Here is a 23231-nt window from a genome sequence, read left to right on the forward strand (position 1 = left end):
TGTGATCAAAGGGGGTGGGGTGGGTGGCTTACAGGGAATGAGTCAATCAAGGGGGGGTGGGTTTCATCAAGGAGAAACAAACACAACAGTCACATTGTACCCTGGCCAGTGATGAAACTGGTTTTCAAAGCTTCTCTAATGCGCACCGCTTCCTGGTGTGCTCTTCTAATCGCCCTGGTGTCTGGCTGTGCGTAATCAGCGGCCAGGTGATTTGACTCAGCCTTCCACCCCGCCATAAAGGTCTCTCCCTTACTGTCACAGAGATTGTGGAGCACACAGCAAACAGCAATAACAATGGGGACATTGGTTTGGCTGAGGTCTGAGTGAGTCAGTAATGTGTGCCAGCGCGCCTTTAAACAGCCAAATGCAAATTCTACCACCATTCTGCACTTGCTCAGCCTATAGTTGAAAAGCTCCTGACTACTGTCCAGGCTGCCTGTGTATAGCTTCATGAGCCATGGCATCAAAGGGTAGGCTGGGTACCCCAGGATAACTACAGGCATTTCAATATCCCCAACTGTTATTTTCTGGTTTGGGAAGTAATTCCCTTGCTGCAGCCGTTTGAACAGAGTAGTGTTCCTGAAGACACGAGCGTCATGAACCCTTCCCGGCAATCCCACATGGATGTTGGTGAAACGTCCCTTGTGATCCACCACTGCTTGCAGCACCATGGAAAAGTATCCCTTGTGGTTTATGTAATGGGTGCCTCGGTGCTCCAGTGCCAAGATAGGGATATGAGTTCCATCTATCATCCCACCACAGTTAGGGAATCTCATTGCAGCAAAGTCATCCACTATGACCTGCACATTTCTCAGAGTCACAACCTTTCGTAACAGCAGCTTTGTGATTGCTTTAACTACATGCATCACAGCCGCCCCCACAGTAGATTTTCCCACTCCAAATTGATTCCCGACTGACCGGTAGCTGTCTGGCGTTGCAAGCTTCCAGAGGGCTATTGCCACTCACTTCTCCACTGTGAGGGCTGCTTTCATCTTGGTATTCTGGTGCTTCAGGGCAGGGGAAAGCAAGTCCCAAATTCCATGAAAGTGCCCTTATGCATACGAAAGTTTTGCAGCCACTGGGAATTGTCCCACACCCACAACACTATGCGGTCCCACCTGTCTGTGCTTGTTTCCCGGGCCCAAAGTCAGCGTTCAATGGCTAGAACCTGCCCCATTACCAGCAGGTACAATCTGTTTTACAAAACTGGTTTATGTAAAATTGGAATAATCCTGTAGTGTAGACATACCCTCTGATTTAAGGTTTCGTGCCTGTAATAAATTTTACATTTTTAGAAGGTCTCTTTCTATAAGTCTATAATATATAACTAAACTATTGTTGTATGTAAAGTAAACAAAGTTTTAAAAATGTTTAAAAAGCTTTATTTAAAATTAAAATGCAGAGCCCCCCCAGACTGGTGGCCAGGACCCGGGCAGTGTGAATGCCACTGAAAATCAGCTCGCGTGCCATAGGTTGCTACTCTGTTTAAACGGCTGCAGGGAATTACTTCCCAGACCAAAAAATAACAGTTGGGGATGTTGAAATGCCTGTAGTTATCCTGGGGTACCCAGCCTACCCCTTGATGCCATGGCTCATGAAGCCATACACAGGCAGCCTGGACAGTAGTCAGGAGCTGTTCAACTATAGGCTAAGCAAGTGCAGAATGGTGGTAGAATGTACATTTGGCCGTTTAAAGGTGTGCTCACGCTTATTACTGACTCGCTCAGACCTCAGCCAAGCCAATGTCCCCATTGTTATTGCTGTTTGCTGTGTGCTCCACAATCTCTGTGACAGTAAGGAGGAGACCTTTGTGGCGGGGTGGGAGGCTGAGTCAAATCACCTGGCCGCTGATTACGCACAGCCAGGCACCAGGGCGATTAGAAGAGAACACCAAGAAGTGGTGCGCATCAGAGAAGCTTTGAAAACGAGTTTCATCACGGGCCAGGGTATGGTGTGACTGTTGTGTTTGTTTCCCCTTGAGGAACCCCCCCCTTGATTGACTCATTCCCTGTAAGCAACTCACCCTCCCTCTTCGACTACAGCTTGCTTAAGGAAATAAAAAGTAACTATCGTTTAAAAATCATGTATTCTTTATTAAAAAGTCATTATAAAAAGAGGGAGAGAACTGAGAAGGTATCCTGGGTGTGGTTTGGGAGGAGGATAAGAGGGAAGGAAAAGGCCACTAAAAATATTTCAAAGTAATGACAGCCTTTTGGCTGTCCACTGGGGTGGCGTGGGTGGGTGCACGAAGCCTTCCCCCACACGTTCTTACACGTCTGGGTGAGGAAGATATGGAACATGGTGAGTGGTGAGGGTGGTTACACAGGGGCTGCAGTGGCACTCTGCGACCCTGCTGCTGTTCCTGAAGCTCCACCAGATGTCAGAGGATGTCAGTTTGATCACACAGCAGCCCCAGCGTTGCATCCCGCCACCGCTGATCTTCCTGCCACCACCTCTCATCACGTTCGTTCCTCCTGTCCTCACATTCACTGGCATCTTTCCTGTAATTTGATACCACGTCCTTCCACTCATTCAGATGAGCTCTTTCATTGCGGGTTACTTCCATGATTTCCGAGAACATTTCGTCTCACGTCTTTTTTTTCCTCCGCCTTATCTGAGATAGCCTTCGGGATGGAGTAGGGAGGCTTGAAAAATTTGCAGCTGCATGAGGGAGGGAAAAATGGGAGAGAAGTATTTAAAAAGATACATTTTACAGAACAATGGTTATACTCTTTCACAGTGAACAACACTATTCACCTTACATAGCACATGTGATTTCACTACAAGGTCGCATTTTGCATCTTAATATTGAGTGCCTGCGGCTCTGGTATTAGAGATCTCACAGATGCAGGTCCAGGCAGCAGAATTCAGCTTGCATGCGGCCATGGTAAGCCATTGTCTTTCAGCTTCTGCAGCCTTCATATACACAGTGCCCTCCCTTCCCAAATATCAAGCAAAGCCCATTCAGTGCTGCTTCTTTCCTGTTAACGTGCAGCAGCAGAAACCACCCCCGCTCCAATTCTGTGGGATGATGGCTTTACCCCTCCCCCCACCGTGTGGCTGGTATCATGGAAGATCACTGCTAATCACCCGCTTTCCCCCACCACCTCCTGGCTGGTAGCGGGGAAGATCCCTGCTAGCCAAACGCGAAAAAGCTCAGTGCCATTACCCCTCCCTCCCTCCGCTTGGCTACCTGCAAGGAAGGATTTCTTTTAAGCCACAGGCAAACAGCCCAGTAGGAATGGCCATGTCTGTCCCCTTAATTAAATTCTTGAATTTCAACCAGGTTACCATGAATAACATCACTCTCCTGAGGATAGCACAGCGAGATAAAGAATGGATGTTGCTTGAATGCCAGCAATCACCGGGACCATACACAGCCAGACTTTGTCATGCAATGATACCAGATTACTTGCTACATGCATGGCGTGGTCAAGTGTCCTACCATGGTGGACGGAATAAGGCTGCCTTGCCCAGAAACCTTCTGCAAAGGCTTTTGGAGTACCTCCAGGAGAGCTTCATGGAGATGTCCCTGGAGGATTTCCGCTTCATCCCCAGACATGTTAACAAACTTTTTCAATAACTGTACTGGCCGCAAATGCATCCCAAGTCCTCAGGGCAAATCAATCATTAAAAAAAACACTTGTTTTTAAACCATGTTTTATATTTACAAAGGTACACTCACCAGAGGTCGCTTCCATGGCTTCATTGTCTGGACTAGTGGTTTGGGAGGGCCGGGAGGATAATTCCGTCTGGGTGAGAAAAAGCTCCTGGCTGTTGGGGAGAACAGAGTGCTGTGTGCTCTCTACAAGCTCATCCTCCTCCTCATCTTCCCCGTCCGCAGAATCCTCAGCCATGGCTGAGATTACCACCCCCACCTCGGGTTGGAATCCACAGACAGGGGTGGGGTAGTGGTGGCTAGAATTGCATGCAGCTCAGCGTAGAAGCGGCATGTTTTCGACCCTGCCCCGGACCTTCAGTTTGCTTCTTTGGTTTTCTGGTGTGGCCTTTCTCCATCATAGCCTTGGAAATTTTTTCAAATGTTTTTTCATTTCGTCTTTTGGAACGTAGTTCTGTTATCACAGAATCCTCTCCTCATATAGCGATCAGATCCAGTACCTCCCGTGCGGTCCATGCTGGAGCTCTTTTTTGATTCTCAGGAGACTGCATTGTTACCTGTGCTGGTGAGCTCTGCGTGGTCACCTGTGCTGGTGAGCTCTCCACGCAGGACAAACAAGAAATGCAATTCAAAAGTTCGCGGGGCTTTTCCTGTCTACCTGGCCAGTGCATCCGAGTTCAGATTGCTTTCCAGAGCGGTCACAGTGGTGCACTGTGGGATACCGCCCAGAGGCCAATACCGTCGATTTGTGGCCACACTAATCCTAATCCGATATGGTAATACCGATTTAAGTGCTACTCCTCTCATCGGGGAGGAGTACAGAAACTGGTTTAAAGAGCCCTTTATATCGATATAAAGGGCCTCATTGTGTGGACGGGTGCAGCATTAAATCGGTTTAACGCTGCTAAAATCGGTATAAATGCGTAGTGTAGACCAGGCCAGAGTGAATAAATAAAGACTCCGCACACCACTTCTGAAAGGTTGCTGACTCCTGCTCTACTGCATGAGCTAAAAGGCAGATGACTCTTAGCTAAATCTGTAGAACAGACTCACTAATCCAGGGGTCTCAAACACGCGGCTTAGTCCCAGATTTGGACCTTAGCGTCCAAAATATGGGGGTTAGCATGAAAACCTCCAAGCTTAGTTACCAGCTTGGACCTGGTACTTGCTGCCACCACCCAAAAAATTAGAGTGTTTTGGGGCACTCTGGTCCCCCTGAAAAACGTTCCCTGGGGACCCCAAGTCCCAAATCCCTTGAGTCTCACAACAAAGGGAAATAATCCTTTTTCCCTTACCCCCTCCAGGTGCTCCTGGAGAGATACACAGAAGCAACCTCCGTGAATCTAAGCAGGAGTCCACCCTCTGTAATTCCAATCCTGGAAACAAAAGCACTTTCCTCTTCACCCAGACGGAATGCAAAATCAGACTTCCCCCTGACTTCTTCCTCCCACCAATTCCCTGGTGAGCTGCAGACCCAATTCCCTGAAGTTCCCCACTAACGAAAAACTCCAACAGGTCTTAAAAGAGCTTTATATAAAAAGAAAGAAAATACATACAAATGGTCTCTCTGTATTAAGGTGACAAATACAGGGTCAATTGCTTAAAAGAATATTGAATAAACAGCCTTATTCAAAAAGAATACAATTCAAAGCACTCCAGCAACTATAGACATGTAAATACATGATCTCTGTACTCACAACTTGGAAACAGAAGATTAGAGAGCAGGAAATAGAAATCACTCCTCATAGCTGAGAGAAAAGCAGGCAAACAGAAAACAAAGACTCCGACACAAACTTCCCTCCACCCAGAGTTGAAAAAAAATCCTGTTTCCTGATTGGTCCTCTGGTCAGGTGCTTCAGGTGAAAGAGACATTAACCCTTAGCTATCTGTTTATGACAGGCCCACAGGCCGCCCCCATGCCCCAGCCTACCTCCAGGCCAAAGGTGGGCAAACTACACGAGCAGGATTGCCCCCTCAAGCTCTGCGCCGCTGAGTGAAGCAGCTGACATCACGTCCCTGCAACCGACCAGGGTGGGGAGACAGAAGCAGAGGGCTCCATGTGTTGCCCTGGCTTCTAGGCACCGTCCCCCCGCAGCTCTCATTGGCCGGGAAGGGGAACCGCGGCAAATGGGAGCTTCGGGGGAAATACCTGGAGGCGCAGCAAGCAGCACCGAGAGCCCTGCATCCCCACTCCCCCAGGGACATTGTTCCAGCTACTTCCTGGAGCGCAGCCAGGCTGGGGACTGATTTTAGCACACCGCCGCCACCCCGGAGCCCAAAGTCCTCTTGCATTCTGCCCCCCAACTCCCTGCCCTGAACCCCCTGCTGCACTCCACACCCCATCCCCATGCCCTGAGCCTCTTAATGCATCCCACACCCCTTCTGCATCCCAATCCCCAGCCCTGAGCCCCCTGCATGAACCCCACCCCCCCACTGCACCCAAACTCCCTGCCCTGAGCCCCCTGCTGCGTCCCACCCCTCATGCACCCTGAGCCCCCTGCCTGCACCCCAACCCCCTACTGCACCTCAACTCCCTGCCCTGAGCCCCCGCCACACCCCTCATGCCCACTCCGATTTAGCCCCTTGGGGGGGATCAGCAGCAAACACAGCACTGTGTAATGCGCCACAGCGCGGAGATCAGAGCCTGATTCCTCCCTGACAAACACTGAGATGCTGGGAAAATGCGTCAGTGCTGCTTCAATCACCACCACCCGGGGCGTTCCCGTTCTTGGTGATGTAACCTGGGCGTTAAATTCGCTAGAAGCAGAGGGGGAAGTAGCTTGTTTATATTAAAAAAATCTTAGCTACCCGCTTCCTTGTATTGGCCAACCGCAGTCTCCAGGTGCGGCATCAATGTCTGTACGGGATTAAATAGCGTGTGCCCAGTCTGCCAAAGCGAGCAAATACGTAGTTAAACAAACAGCATTTGGTCCGGGCTGCCGGATTCCTCCGCTATGAAAACAAAGCGGGCCGGGTGGGGTTCTTGGTGCCCGGCGCTTATCCCCGTGGCTCCTCGGCCCTAGCGCCGGGCCAGGGGAAGTGGCGCCGGGCCGCCAGGGGGCAGAGCCGGGATGTGCGTGCCCGTGCGGCGATGGGCGGGGCAGCCCGGGGAGCGGCGGGGAATGCGGGGGCAGCGGCAGGAGCCCGGGCACTAGTCCCGCTCGCGCCCCCGGCTCAGCCAGCACCGGACAGCGAACGCCCAGCTGCCACACAGGCCCCGCCCCCCGCGGGCTCACCTGTCGGCAGGCGCCGGGGCCGGTTGTTGAGTCAGAGCTGCGGGTTGGGTCTTAGAGGTGACATCGTCCTGGGTCCGCTCCGCCGCCGCTTTCACCTCGCGACTCTTCCCACCGGCCCCGCCATGGTCTCGGCTCCGCGCTGCCCGCCCGGCGCCCGGGGGCTCCTGGCGCTGCTGCTGCTGCTGCTGCCGCCCCTGCCTGGGGCTCGCGGTGAGTGCGGGGCGTGTCCGGGAGGGGTCCCCCCGGGCACAGGGTCGCCTCGGTTCCCGTCCCCCCCGCATCGGTACCGGGCTGGGCAGGGACCTGAGCCGCCGCGGCTACCCTGGGCCCTCCCCGTCACGCGAGGCCGGGCCCCCGCCCCCATCCAGCCCCGGCTGCGTCGGACTCGGCCCGCGGGGCAGGAAGGGGCGGGGACCCGGGGGGGGACCCGAGCCGCGCGGCAGCGACAAGTCCCCGCTGCCCCAGCCCGGGCCCTGGCCCCGCAGCTCTGCGAGCCTCGAGCCCCCGGGAGCGCTTCTGCCTGGGAGGACATCGGAAGTATGTCAGTTACTTGTCCTCATGCCGGTCATACAGTGTCCATGCATCGCATGAGGAAATATGCAAGTCAGCTGTCTCAGAGAGAGCTTTCCACCAGCTCTTTTCACTTTTGGCCAACCCCATACATGTTTCATGTAATCTTCATGATTTAAATCACTAGTCTGTAAGACTCAATTTAATCATGAATTTCTACATAAAAGTGAATTCTTATTGGTTGTTATAACCTTAATACATATTCTTCACAAGTCAGAGATGTAGGTTTCATTTTTAGAAGATACATCCTATCTGTTTTTAAAGTGATTAGTTTTACAGCTATATCAGAAAATGAATTATTGTTTGGTTATTTCATTTGCCAAAAGTAATTGAAGCAGATGTTTATGAAGGCATTGGGAGGTGAACTATCTCCATTCAACAGGTTAATCATTTAATATTTGGAGGATTTTCTTGCCATGCTATATTAGGAGGAGAACATCACCAGACAGACATTTAAATTGTTTTTATTTACCTAAAACAACATTATGTATTCTGGATTTTTTTTCTTCAACAGAAAACATATATAATATTTTAACAAAACAAGTGTGTGAACTTTTGAATTTAAACATTCAGGTTTTTTAAAATCAGGTTTGTTTTTGTTAAAATTGTTTTTAACTAAAATAGTTAAATGAAATATTAAAAAAAAAATCGACTGTCAGCCAGATCAACATGAAATTAAAATATTGGCTTCTGTAGCTAACTCAGTCATCTTCACCCTCATTTCCATGTTTGTTCATAATCTGGAAGAGGAAAAACAAGCTTTCCTGCTTTCTCATGTCCCAAACAATTTGTGAATTTGAAATGAATTAGTCCAAAGGAAGAAAATATTATTTCTACACCAGAAGTAGTAGTAATCTCACTTTTAACAGCAGTAGCTTCAACCGTCTCTGAATCCAAGTGCTTAAGTGACTTTCACCAGTTCATTGGTGTGACTTTCTTTAAAACATGATCAGCAAACAACATATTTATTGAATGATTCACCCTTAGCTCTGAAGTTTATTATAGTTGACATTATGGAGGGATGACTGATGGATGTCTGTCATAGCCAACTCCTCTTCTTCAATAGTTAAGGTTTGACTCTGGTGCTGAGTATTGAGAATCTTTGCAAGAAAATGAGCTGGTGATAGTGCTTGTCCCATTTGTTTTTTAAATGCTTATAATTTAACTCTGTCATTGCTTTTTTCTCTTTTTTAAGATATCACTCAGTTCCTTCCAGATTTCAACAGTGTCAGCAATAAAACAGCTATTTCCTTGCATTTTGTTCAAGACTACAGAAATAGGCTTCAGGATACTTAGCATGTGTTCAATGTTTCTCTTAAGGCCAATGTTGAAAACTTTAGCTGTGACAGTACCATCTACTTTTTCACTATTTTCTTCACAGACTACCATCAGAACAGGCTAGTTCTTGATATAGTGCTCAAAACACTGAGTTGTTTCGCATGTCTTGTGGGAGAGTTAGCTTGGTTCCTCCCACTTTTTTCAGAGCAGTTGCTGCAAAGTGGTTGGTATGGAAGTGTTTTGCAATTTCAACAACATTAGCCTTTATTTCTGGAACAATTAAGTCTTTGGCTAGGAGGTGCATCAAATGAGCACTGCAACCGTATGTTAGCTTGGGACTCTTCTACATGTCTTCTTATCTTGGATGCATTTGCAACATTGTCTATGACCAAGCTGCATGCTAGACATTTGCTTTTTTTATTTTTTTCCACAGTTTTTGTTATAGCTTTTATTGCTACCACTTGTAAGTATTCTGCTGTGTGTGCATTCCCTGATGTATTAGTTGTTCCTGTAAGGAAGACATTTCCTTCTTCTATTGTCACACAGGTGCATAGAACAGGATCGTTGTGGACATTGCTCCACCCATCAAGACTCCGGTTAACAATTTTCACCTCTAGACCTTTTGCACACTGCTCAATTTCTCTTTCATACGCTTTGTCCAGCAATTTGCCTGCGACATCTGCTCTGTTGGATGGACAGTATCCTGGTCTTAATGACTAAACCATGTAAATGAAGTGTGGGTTCTCAATCACACAGAAAGGAGAGTTTGTTGCCTAAACAAACAGGGCAATTGTTTTCATCAATAACCTCTTTTTGTAATCTGCTGGTTCTTATCACAAACTTACCTATGGTTGTTTCTGGGTGATGGAGATATTTTTGCTACAGATGATATACTGAAACTATAGAAAATGATGGTGATCTCAAAGGTGGATAGTCTTCAGAATCCTGTATGTTGAGGATGGATTCTCCTAAACAAAATAAGTCAATGCAGTTATTGAATTATTATTACCATGCTGCTTGCTTAGTATTTCTCATTGTATTCACTGACACTCACTACTCCTTAAAGGTGAAATTTTATCACAACTACATCTAAAATGATAGTACGCTAGAGTAACAACTATATTTTTTGCTCAAACATGAGAATTCAAGAATAGTCCAGAAGGAAGACAGGCAGGCTTTAAGAAAGAAGTATGAAATGGAAAAAAAAAAAAGTTTACCAGCCTGAAGATCCTGCATTCAGATATGTTCCTTTCATCATCTTCAACGCAGCTTCCTCCTGAGGAGGAACGCTTCTCATGATGTTTCATTTGGGCAACCAGGCCTTGCATTTCTTTGTTGCACTGTTTGCATTTTGCATGCATACCTGTCTTACCCACAAATAGAGGAACTTCATTAAAATATTCCCAAACTGGATCTCTTTTATGGCCTGCTGCCATTATAGGTTTTTCCCTTCTAGTGAGAGAATGGTATAGTAGATCTCAAATCAAGAAAGGCTATGCTCAGAAAGACTCAAGACTTCTGGAATATGCTGCTCAAACAGTTTCACTTTTTTGTTTCTACTATCTGTCCCTCCCTTCTCACATTTATCTCCAGACATCAACTTGTCCAGATCTATTCTGCCCCCAACAATCTTCTATTAATTGAACTTTTTGAAACTTTGCACTTGTAGAGAGAGGTAAGGGATTGACTGTGTGTGTACATACATTTGCAGAGGGACAATAGAGTTGAGGTCTTATTTCTCACCTCTGTATATTTATTTTTTGTTTTTAAAACATTTTTGCTGTTATCTCTGGAGACGCAAATCCACAGTTGAAGAACTGCAAAACTAACCATCTCCGATGGTATCTTCTAGACTGAGCGCTGAGTCCCATTGGGTAGTAGATAGAAAGAGTAACTGAAATAATTTATACAGAACCCCCTGGAGCCCCATAGGATTGGGTGCCTAATCTATGAACTGTTGCAACTCTTTTACAAAACTTTCCTTAAACATTACATGAATATATTGTCTCATACTATAGAATTTATAATCCCTATTCCATGATGAGACATTATCACTCAAAGATATATCTTAATTACAACTGTCTTTAACAAGGTTTTTTCCTCAAAAAGCATTTTATCCAAAAAAGCCAATTTAAATTAAAAATATCTTGTTTCTTCTTAAAGCATGGATTTTTATCCACCCTGTGTACTCTGCTCCCTTGGTCTCCTTTGCCCTGTACGTTACCTTCTTTCATGTTACCTTGTATGGTTGCAACAGTCTCTGAGCCTCTGCTGCATTAGATCATAAAACCTGTGAGGTGGCAGAATGTCTCGTTTTACACAGCGTACTTACTTTACATTACCATACATGTTCTGGGTGAGGAATACGTGGTAAATGTAGAATTTTAATGTACTGCAGTTCTGTATCAAGCCCGTTCAGTAAAGTAGCTTCAAGGCTGTAATGAAAACAGGTACATCCAAATAGTCCCCAATAAAATTATTTGCGGCTTCTCAAAAATGAATATCTTTCTTAACTTTTTCCCTTCCTTGTCTGTCTCTATTGCTAGGCACTTGTGATTCTCCTCCACGTTTGAGTTTTGCTGAGCTGCCTGGGGCAGTGAACAATTCCTATCCTGTTGACACCAAACTGAAATACTCCTGTCGCCCAGGATACATTTTGGGCTCTGGAAAGTCTCCTTTTGTTACATGTCTTGCAAATTCAACATGGTCAGCAGACCCCGAGTTTTGTGTAGGTGAGTATCTTTGTTGCTTTTCCATTTCAATTGCTGTGCAAGCCATCTTGACATAGGTAGGAGTCTCTCTTTTATTGGGTAAGTGGTTCAGAGTTCAACACTGGTATCCATAAACACTTTCTAAATACATTTTAGACAGTTCTTTATTATATTAGTAGTTGACTATTTATTTAAAAAACATAGCAGAACATATCCCTATCTGTGTAAGCTACTTTAAAAGCAGCTAAAATACAAAATTCCAGTAACTTCAGCCTTCTGTGCTGAATACTCTCAAATAGGATTCAGAGGAATAGATTTACCACATTTCTTCCTGGTTTTTAGGCCATGTGTTGAATACCTGTCTTTCTAGAATATCAACATCTTGTTATATAATAGTAGATCTAAACTTAAGAATAGTGCAGTTCTTCTCTACCAGAAACCCCATTGTCCCTGTGACTGGAAGGCATTCACTGCACAGCAGTGAAGTTACTGGAATTTGATACTCTACCTACGCTGGTCAGCTTTAAATGGAGGTATAAAATAAAAGCTTTAACCCTCTTTAATTTAACTGCACCAAGTTGTAGCTGTCCAGTGGCAGCCACTTTCATAAAGATGTGACATAGTAAGAACCAGGATTATTAGGGAAACTAATCATGTTCCTAGTATTTCCTGTTCATAGTATAGGGAGCATCACAAATAGTGCAATAAAGTGAAACACTTAGGGGTAAGTGGCTGTTTTTTGTGGTTTTTTTGTATTTTGAAAAATTGTAGTTGCTCTATCCCTGATAACAAATTGTAGAATTCAGCCATACTGAACTCATTGTACTAAAAGTAAATCCAGTATTGAATAATGTGTTACAAACTTGGTCAAAATACTAATTTGTAACAAGACTTAGAGAATACTTCTCTTGGCTTCATTGCTAAGAGTACAATAAGATTTTTGCAAGTTTCCTCATCTCAAGACTACATATGCTATATTCCATGCAGAAGTCCCTAGAAAATGCAGAATTACAGTAACTAGTAAAGAGAGAGACAGTTGGATGCTGATGAACCTTAGCTCTGCCTCCTTGTACATATGTTTTTAAGTTTAAGATTTAATTTGTTGTATTGAAAACTGATAGGACTTTCTTGACTAGCCTTAGACTCACCTACTCTGGCCTGCTTGCTTGAGACAATACTTTTATACATAGGGCCTGATTTAGCAAAGCCCTTAGTGCGTTCTTAAGTCCGGTGACTTTAGTGGAACTTGTTTTGCTGAATCGATTAGGCCTTAATTAATAGGTCACAATTTTTACATGCCTTGTCTGCACTGAGAAACTTTTCCCAGCACTTTTGATGACTGTACTAACTTTATTGTTGCATGGATACAGTATATCTATATTGAACTCAATATAGATATGGTGGGAGGTTTTTTGTTTGGAACAGTTCATTCTTCGTGGGAATAAGTCTACTGTGGGAGACAGCATCACAAATAACTCTTGTAGGGGCAAAGAAAAGCTCTTCCTCAGTCAAGCTTAGTGGAACATGCAGTTTTTAGCTGTCTAAAATCAGGATTTCAAGAAAACTAAGAAGATATATTTACAAAACGCATAACAAGCCTGTAGAAAGTACTGCCACAAAATGGAGGCAAGGAACATGATAGGATTCAAAAAAGGATGAGACACTTAGAACCTGGTCTGGCAAACACAAATGTGCTTTATATTGCTCATGTCAGTAGTCCACTGCATCATAGACTTTAATGCTAGAAGGGAATTTTACATCACAGGCTACTTACATTTCACCAAGTTATTCCTTTACTGAGCCCAAAAACTTGTATTTGACTAAAGCATATCTTCTAGAAGGATATCCAGTCTTGATTTGTAGACTCTGAGACAGAATCTTCCGTTTCCTCCTTTGGTAATTTGTTCCCATGGTTAGTCACCATTAAACCCTTTTGCCTTATTTCCATTTTGAATTTGTCTGGCTTCACTTTCCAGTTCGTGGTTCTTATTCTGCTTTTCTCTGCTAAATTAAAGAGCCCTTTAGTACCTGGTATCTTCTCCTTGTGAAGGTCCTTAGCAACTGTAGTCAAGTTGCCTCACAATCTCTCTTGACAAGCTAAACAGACTGAGCTCTTTAAGTCTCTCACTGTATGGCATTTTCGCAGGCCCATTAATACATTTTTGTGGCTCTTCTCTGCACCATCTCCAATTTTTCAACATCATTTTGAAAATGTGGACACCACAACTGTGTACAGTATTCCCGTATGGGTCTTAGCAATGTATACAGCATTGCTATCACCTCCCTATTCCTGCTTCCCTGTTAATACATCAAGGATCGCATTAGTCCATTTTGCCATAGGATCCCACTGGGAGCTAGTGTTCAGTTTGTTGTCTACTGTGACCTCAATCCCTTTCAGACTTGCTGCTTCCCAGGATATAGTTTTCCCCGTTCTCTAGGAACAGCCTGCATTTCTTGTGCCTAGATGTATAATTTTTGTATTGTGTGATACTAGAATGCATTTGTTGGAACAGACCCAGGGGATCCAGATTGCTTTGTAGGACTGCCCTGTCCTCATTTATCACTCCCTCAGTCTTTGTGTCATATGCAAATTTTTAAATTCAAAATAAAGGTTTTCTTACCACATGCTCTCAGCAGTCTTACTGACCAGACTTCTTAGGTGAGGACCCCTTCAGCTTAGGCCACGTCCAGACTAGGGTATTAAAATCGATTTTAGATACGCAACTTCAGCTACGTGAATAACGTAGCTGAAGTCGAATTTCTAAAATCGAGGTACTCACCCGTCTAGACGGCGCGGCATTGATGTCCGCGGCTCTCCTTGTCGATTCCGGAACTCTGTTCGGGTTGATGGAGTTCCGGAATCGATGTAAGCGCGCTCGGGGATCGATACATCGTGTCCAGACTAGACGCGATATATCGATCCCCGAGCAATCGATTTTTTAACCCGCCGATGCCGCGGGTTAGTCTGGACGTGGGCTCAGTGGCAGCTTCCTTTGTCTCTCTCAGTGCAGATTTCAGAGTAGCAACCATGTTAGTCTGTATCCGCAAAAAGAACAGGAGTACTTGTGGCACCTTAGAGACTAACACATTTACTTGAGGATAAGCTTTCTGGGCTGCAGCCCACTTCTTCGGATGCATAGAGTGGAGAACACAGACAGAAGATATTTATACAAACAGAGAACATGAGAAGGTGGAAGTAGCCATGCCAACTGTAAGAGGCCAATCAATTGAGATGAGCTATCATCAGCAGGAGGAAAAAAAAAACATTTGAAGTGATAATCGAGATGACCCATAGAAGGTGTGAGGCGAACTTAACATGGGGAAATAGATTCAATTAGCGTAATGACCCAACCACTCCCAGTCTCTGTTTAAACCTAAGTTCATTGTATCTAATTTGCATATTAATTCAAGTTCAGCCGTCTCTTTTTGGAGTCTGTTTTTGAAGTTTTATTTTTTTTGTTGCAAAATTGCCACCTTCAAGTCTGTCTCTGAGTGGTTAGAGAGGTTGAAGTGTTCTCCCACTGGTTTTTGAATGTTATGATTCCTGATGTCAGATTTGTGTCCATTTATTTTTGTGTAGAAACTGTCCAGTTTGGCCAATGTACATGGCAGAGGGGCATTGCTGGCACATGATGGCATATATCACATTAGTAGATGTGCAGGTGAACGAGCCCCTGATGGCGTGGCTGATGTGGCTAGGTCCTATGATGGTGTCACTTGAATAGATATGTGGATAGAGCTGGCATCGGGCTTTGTTGCAAAGATAAACACTAACCCAGGAACCTATGTTGTATGGTGTGTGGTTTCTAGTGAGTATTTGTTTCAGGTTGGGAGGCTGTCTGTAAGCGAGGACTGGCCTGTCTCCCAAGATTTGTGAGAGTGAGGCTTCATCTTTCAGGATGGGTTGTAGATGTTTGATGATGCACTGGAGAGGTTTTAGTTGGGGGCTGAATGTGACAGCTAGTGGTGGTCTGTTTTCTTCATTGGGTCTGTTCTGTAGTAGGTGGCTTCTGAGTGACAGAGCCAGAGGAGTAATCTTTTCACTTCAGCAGGTGGGTATTGTAGTTTTTAGAATGCTTGATAGAGATAAACACCTACATGATCTCTGTCTGAGGGATTAGAGCAAATGCGGTTGTATCTTGCACTCCTAGTGCAGTGATTTGGTGGCTGGAGTGAGAGGGAGGAGGGGTGCCTGGGAGTTTGTCCCTCCTTTTTTATAGTGTCAGTCCTGCCCCCTTGGAAAACATTCCCAGCTCACAAAAAGTCTATAGGGAAAGATCTTCCCTGCTGCCTTTCCTTACTTTTTTAGAGTGTTGAGTTTTTTGTTGTTTTACTTCCTGCTTGATGACTGCTTTACTGCTTAAATGCAAATTAAGCAGCGCACACATTCCTTTGAGACAGAGCTGTTTGCCAGTTTGTGCTATGGTATGCCAGATGAGTTAACGTTGTAAAGGGAAATCTTATAACTTCACATACAGTGTTGCCATGCATATTATCAGTACAACATTGACCAGTAAACTCTAAATTTTCAGATGATGCCTCACAAGGCATACTTACTACAAAGATTATTACAGCAGTGTCTAGGATGTGGACACAGGTACATTCTCTTACAGTAGGATTTCTATTGTTCCAAAGGAACTTCAAAACCTTCTCTTTATTGTCTGTAATCATGCCAGTTGTGACTCTTTCACTGGTGTCTTTAGCTCCCCATATCAATTTTTACATTTAATAATTTACGCCATCTGTCCTTTTTCTGATGTATTATGTTGCTTTTTATTTGTAATTGCTGCCAGTTGAGGTCAGTGGGTCTACCCACTGAATATGGTTATGTATATGAGTTTTTGGGATCTGGGCTTTAACATGTATAATGTTATACTTATATTAAATCTGCAAGGGGATCTTAACTCTCTTGATTCAGGATATATAAGGCAACCACTGTCTGTGTGGGGTTAGGAAGCATCATCCCACTTCCACTTCTCCTGACGTCCCATGGGCATAATATAAAATTATCCATAATGTGGGTTTTAAGATGTCCTCTGTAGCCTTTGGTGTGACCGCTGTCGTACAGGACAGGGTACTGGACTCAAAGACCATTGGCTTTGATCTCCCATGGTTTTTGCTCTGTTAGGGGGTGCAACTTAGCATATCCCCTTTTTCCCATTAAGGTAATATGAGGTAATGCTAATTATTAGTCGTCTTCTCTTCTAGGAAGACCATGTAAATCACTGGAACTAGAAAATGGCAGAGTTCATTTAACTGATATCCGGTTTGGTGCAACAGCAACCTTCTCCTGTAATGAAGGGTGAGTGGCAAGTTTTTTCTTTTGACTAATTAACAGAACCTAAACTGGTGTAAAAATGTTGCTAAAGTCTGGCAAAATAAGAGTAGAAAGCCTGCGTAACTTCACGAACAGAAGTGAGTGTTGTGCTATAAATCTGTAGCTATGGACTGGGCCCTTGTTAAGAAATACGCCTGCGATTTTCAAAGGAGCCGAAGGAAGAGAGTCATGCAGTGGGAGATGGACACCTAACTCACTCAGGTCATTTTGAAGATCCCAGCCTCGAGCCCTCAGGGGATCATCCAGCAGGGTTTGGATCATGGATCATGAGACTGAGTCCCACCTCAGGGGTCATGTGGCACTTACTGACCCGTGCCATCTCCCCTCTTTTTACAGGGGTTTCTGTCTGAGTGCTGGGAGCTAGTGGCAGAATATTGCCCATAAAATGCTGCAGCAGGTAGAAGTGACCTCTTCCTGCTCTAGAATAGCAAATATTTGGGTCTGTCCCTCCCTCATAGATATCAGTATTATCCAGGATAGCCTCAAGCGCAGTTGTTGCTTTTGTCCATATGGGTTATGTTGCCAGGTCTTGGGGAATCAAAAAGAACTTGTGGCTTCATTGCACTGAGCAGGTGTATGTGTGTGTTGGGGTTTTTTGTTGTGGGTTTGTTTTTTTCTTGCTTGTTTGGTTGAGGTCTCAAAGGTTAAGGCCAGAAGGAACCACCAGATCCTCCAGTCTGACCTCTTGTATGTCAGAGGCCACCAATGCTTCCCAGGGACCCACATACTAAACTCAACCAAAATTAGTCTACAGTGCTACAGCCTACAGGAGCTTAGACCATTATGTGACATGGGCAGAGACTAGGTGAGCCTGAGGTGCACAAATTCCTCGGCCCCTGTCATGGCAGGAAAATGTGAGAGATAGTGAGATAATCCTGGCAAGTGACCTGTACTCACATGCTACAGAGGAAGGCAAGAAAACCCCCAATGTCACTGCCAATCTGGCTAGGGAGGAAATTTCTCAATGACCCCACATACTAGAGCTGGACCATGTGAGCAAGAACCAGCAAGTGGCCAAGCACTGAGGTGAGAATCCTTGATGCCATCTCAGAATCATGGCCTACTCCATCCAATGTCCCATCTTCAGCCATGGCCATCTCTGATGGTTCAAAGGAAGGAGATAAAAGAAACCAACTCAGAATGCATTGGGTGGGGAATCCCATCCTGACTGCTGCAGGGAACTGGCTGAAATCCTGAAGCATGAACCTGTAGGAACATAACACACACACTGGAAACAAACCCCAGGGTTGCTGAGCCTTGCCATCACAAGCAACCCCATCATATAATTGTACTCATAAACTTGGCTGGCTGGCTCTCTCTCTCTCAAACTAAATTAGTTGCCCTCACAACTACTACTGGGTGACTGTTCCTCCCAGGAAGATGGCAGAAAGAAACTATGTGTGTATATATACAGATATAGATGTGTAGTGTAGACCTGTCCTTAGTGTTCACTGGTCCTGTGCTGTTAGATGTATCCGTTTTTCAATGGTTTGGTCTCTACCTACTACAGAAACCATGTTCCATCTTTCTGGACTGTTAACTAGCTCTTTGCTTACATGAGTAACAAAATCAGGTTGACCAGATGAGGGGAAAAAAAATATTGGGACACATTTGGGGGGAGTACCCACCAGCAGAGCAAAAAAAAAAAAAAGCTGAATCCTGCTCCAGCTGAGCAAAAAACCAACCCAGTGCTACCGGTGGATATTGGGACAAAGATCGTTCAGGACTCGGGACAGACACCGAAGTATCAGGACCTTCCCGATTTTTATCAGGACGTCCGGTCACCCTAAACAAACTTGAAACTTTTTTTCTTTGTTTAGGTCCAGACTAATTGGAACAACTTCTGCCAAATGTGTGGTTGCAGGAACTGGAGTTGATTGGGATAAGGAGCTTCCACTTTGCCAAGGTAAACTAATCTAATGGTTTTAAGAAGGGTTCATGTCTGGAGATGATGCAGCATAGCTAGTGCTTTAGAAGAGTCTTTGTTCTTACTTTGGCATTTAATCCAAAGGACAGTTTTGAGAAGGGCGGAATGAAATCGTATTGTGGTTCGCCATGGTGTTCGGATGACTCCTACAGAATCAAAAAAAAAATTATTATTTTTAAGTCCCTTCTAGATTGTTCACCTGCCACTGTTTAATATACACAATACAACAGGCCTTATGGCTCCTCCTCACTATTGTATCTGTGTAGTCCTGCTGTTCACTAAGTAAAAGGCATGATAATGACTTCAAGAAGTTCTGAGCCTTCCCAAATCTGGCTAGTCTAGAATCGGCTGCTGCTGCCAGAAATGTCCTAGCTTAGTTTTCTGCTGGTAGAACAACACTACATCTAGAGATGCTGGGCAAGAAGTTCTGGTTCCATGAGGCTAATGTTGGGGATGGGCATGCTCTGGTAACAAAAGGAACAAAAGATACTTATGGTGAGTTGGAAGAACTGGTTTTTGGTTCTTTAAAGCTTCCAGACTTTTAAAGTCATCTTCTAGATCTGGTATTTTATGGAGCATCCTCCTTGAGCAATGGACATACTGGATTGGGTCAAGCCTAAAAGCAGAAAAACCTTCAGAACCTGATAGAGGTCTTGCTTCAAATGTTAAAATGCAACATTAAGTACCCTTCCGTATGGCTAAATAACTTTCTGGGGGGATCTGAGACAACTTTCTTAGTGAAATGCTCTTCAGTTCACCTTCAACGTAACCTTTAATTTTCATGTTGACATTCTTTGCTTCAGCAATACCTTGTCTTCCACCTCCTGATATCACCCATGGATCCCATACTGGTCAGGGTGAACAAGAGTTTTCCTTTGGCTCAGCAGTAATTTACAAATGTGACCAGGGCTTCTCCCTTATTGGAAATGCCTCCATTCATTGTACAACGAAAGATAATAATGGAGAGTGGAGTGGGCCTGCCCCTGAATGCAAAGGTTAGTAGCGTCTTTTTTTTATCCCCGTCTTAGTCTACTATCTCTTCCAGGAAAAACGAAAGCTCATGCTCCAAAAGGTCTGTTAGTCTATAAGGTGCCACAGGATTCTTTGCTGCTTTTACAGATCCAGACTAACACGGCTACCCCTCTGATAGTTAGTGCTTAGTCCCTCTAAATAACTATCTTGGAAACTAGTTACTGTTGGAAAAGTGAAGAATGACGGACACTTCATAAATCATTCCTGGAAACCATTTTTCCTGTAATCCATCCTGTATTTTTTGTCTCCCTTCAGTGTTCCAAGATTGCAGTTAATTCTCATGTCACAAACAGTTGATTTTTTGGGTGGAGATAAACTCTTCAACTAAAGTTTTGCTTTTATGCCAGTACCCTACTAGTCAGTGCTAAAGGAGAGGGGGAGAGAGAGAGAGGCTTACAAGCAGGATTGTTTGGAAACCGTATTTTTCAGAACTCTCTGGGAGGGCTCCTTGGCAGTGAAGGCTCATGATTCTGAGAGTTCATATCACAGCCATAAAGCTCTTAGGAGAGGGAAATAAAGGTCGTTGTACAATCCTCATTTGGGTGACGGCAGTGCTCACACATACTATTGCATTTAGCTAACCATATGTTTATGTGCTTGGTATTCAAGCAGCTGCAACAACTTTGGTTTTATTCTTGATGACTTACCCAGCCTAACAGCTGGGGTGGAGGCTTTTTCAGAGGCATTAGGCAGGTTGGTCACCTCGCTACTTAATATTCACTCCCCTAAAAGCAGGGAAGTTCAGTTCTAGAATGTCATTGTATGTAGATCTCTTATATCTTGACCCAAATTCCTGATGGCTTCATAAAAATGATCATTTTTCCCTCGTGCAGTTTATTGGAGGGAGGGGGGGTCTGACTGCCATACAGCTGGGTGCTGTATGTAGACTAACATCTTTTTAAAGGGAAAGATCCAAATTTTGTATAACTTAATTTTTCTTGACTACAGCAGATATAAAAAATTACTGTATCAGGGCTTTTTCTTTGTTCCTCTACTACCTGCTTCCGGTGCTAAATGTTCTTATGCTGGTACTTTTAATTTTCAGTGGTCAGGTGTCCAGAGCCTGAAGTCAAAAATGGAAAAAAGCAATCTGGGTTTGGACTTGACTATTCATATGGAAATGTCGTAATATTTGAATGTGATTCTGGCTACACTCTGACTGGTAGCAGTTCTGTTAAATGTGAAGCTAACAATTCATGGGTTCCATCTTTGCCCACCTGTCTACGTAAGTATAAGCAGTTGTCCAGATACTTTGCTATTCCCAGGCTAGATCCAAAGATATGAGGTGGTCACGTGATCCACAGCAGTTGTTGCTATTTCAGCAATATGCGATATGTTCCTAACCTGCTGGATGGGAAGTTCTGGCTGGTCTTGGTGTGTTAAGTTAAAGTGCATTGGCTGTATCTCAGTGGATAGTTGAAGGTTCAGTGTTTGTTAATACAGAGAGGCAGGGGTGGGGGACATGGCGAGGGATGCACAGGCAGCCCCTGCCAGGGCACAGAGTCTCTTCAGTCCTCGCCCCCTTCCCCCCTCAATTAGTACCAGGCTGGGTGGGGACCAGAGCTGCAGTGGGTTCCCCAGGCCCTCCCTATCCTCCTTGTTCAAGTGGGGCCACTACTTCATCCTCCCTGGGGCCAGGCTCTGCCCTCACAGGGGCCTGGCTCCACCTGGCCCTAGGCCCCCACCCCCATCCAGCTCTTCAGCCCTCGTTGTGTCGGACTTGGCCAGAGGGGCCTGAGACATGCGGGAGGCAGAAGGGGGTGAGCAGGGAGAGGCATGGCTGTGCTGCATGGCAGTGACAGATACCCAGTGCCCCATCCCAGTACCTGGGGCTGTCTGGCTGACTGTGGCACCACACCTCTGCTAGTCTTGAGACCCTGAGAGCTCTTCTGCCTGGGAGAAGAGTTATTGGCACAGCTTCTGCCTTGGAGGCTAAACTCTATTCCGTATAGTGAGATAAAGTGTTAATACCCAGTGCCTGCTGCTGTGGGATGGGGGATGTCTCTCCTCTCCATAGGTGGAAGCAGGCTGGGGGGAAAGAAAAGCCACTTAAAACAGCAGGTAAAGGTGCAGCTGCTGTAGCTGACCAGTTCTGGTGAAACAAGGTTTGGGATATAAGACTCCTAAGGATTATAAAATGAGCAAATTCTCCTGTTGCAGCCTTAGGTCTGTAACTGTACAGAAATAGATTTAAAAAATGTTATTAAGCTAACATTAAAATAATCTAATACACCAGTAATTAGTGTCTGTACATCTGGGTATAACACTTAAATTATCCAAAGGTACAAAATTTGGTTTGAAAGTCATAAGGTACATATAGCATATAATCTGCAGTATCCCAAATTAAAGTTGATAAATTCAGTGATACGGTTAAGGTATTAGCATCCAGTTATTTGGCTACATCGCTCATAGAAGGTTATACTAAGAGAAGCTTGTGGAAAGCAAATATAGAAATGAGTGAAGATTGTCCCTCAGTAATTGAGAATTTAGGATCAGTTGCTCCTTAGAAAATACAATACAGAATACTGGAAAATATTTCAGTTACTTTCCCGACTTTGCTTCTCATTGGCACTTGTCCTCATGCCTGTCATACAGCTTCCATGCACTGCATGAGAAATATGAAAATCAGCCGTTTCAGAGAGAGGTTTTCACGTGTTTCTAAATCCATACATGTTTCATGTACTCTTCTATAGATTGCTCCCTTGGTCTCCTTTGTCCTGTGTGTCGTTTTCCTTCATGTCGCTCTGCATGGTTTCAACCCTCTCTCTGAGCCCGTGCTATGTTGGACCATAAGCCTTGTGGGTGGAGCCATGTCTTGTTTTGCACAATGTACTTACTTTACTTTACCATACATACATCACTCTGAGCATATATGGTGTGACAGACCCAAACAGTGTGGTACAGGAGTCTGGTAGAGGGCAAATATACTGGTCACTGGATGAGTAGTTTTCTGTTCCCTGAGTGACCAGAGCAGGGGCTGCACTAGAGTAATCAGGAACCTGCTAGAACCAATTAAGGCAGAGAGGCTGATTAGAACACCTGCAGCCAATCAAGGCAGGCTAACCAGGGCACCTGGGTTTAAAAAGGAGCTCACTCCAGTCAGGTGCTGGGGGGGGAGCCAGAAGAGAGGAGGTGCATGTGAGAAGCTGGGAGCAAGAGGCACAAAGAGCTGAGAGTGAGAGGGTGTACTGCTGGAGGACTAAGGAGTACAAGCATTATCAGACACCAGGAGGAAGGTCCTGTGGTGAGGTTAAAGAAGGTGTTTGGAGGAGGCCATGGGGAAGTATCTCAGGGAGTTGTAGCTGTCATGCAGCTGTTACAGGAGGCACTATAGACAGCTGCAATCCACAGGGCCCTGGGCTGGCCCTGGAGTAGAGAGTGGGCCCGGGTTCCCCCCAAACCTCCCAATTCCTGATCAGACACAGGAGGAGTTGACCCAGACTGGGGAAGATCTCTGAGGTGAGCATATCTGCCAATAAGCACAGGACCCAGCAAGGCAGAGGAGGAACTTTGTCACAAT

At 44.9% G+C, this 23231-nt stretch overlaps 1 protein-coding gene across 1 annotated transcript in view; it reads left to right on the forward strand.

Annotated features, from left to right (window-relative positions):
* LOC115651277 (complement receptor type 2-like) overlaps positions 1–23231 on the forward strand; it is an 87307-nt gene that overhangs the window by 28007 nt on the left and 36069 nt on the right. Inside the window, exons 8-13 of the mRNA XM_030562216.1 lie at positions 6643–7065; positions 11250–11435; positions 16623–16716; positions 18573–18658; positions 19483–19674; positions 20757–20936. Of these exons, the coding sequence (XP_030418076.1) occupies positions 6643–7065; positions 11250–11435; positions 16623–16716; positions 18573–18658; positions 19483–19674; positions 20757–20936 (1161 nt within the window). The remainder of the gene's footprint in view (positions 1–6642; positions 7066–11249; positions 11436–16622; positions 16717–18572; positions 18659–19482; positions 19675–20756; positions 20937–23231) is intronic.

The sequence above is a fragment of the Gopherus evgoodei genome, chromosome 4, assembly GCF_007399415.2.
Source record: "Gopherus evgoodei ecotype Sinaloan lineage chromosome 4, rGopEvg1_v1.p, whole genome shotgun sequence".
NCBI classification, from domain to species: domain Eukaryota; kingdom Metazoa; phylum Chordata; order Testudines; family Testudinidae; genus Gopherus; species Gopherus evgoodei.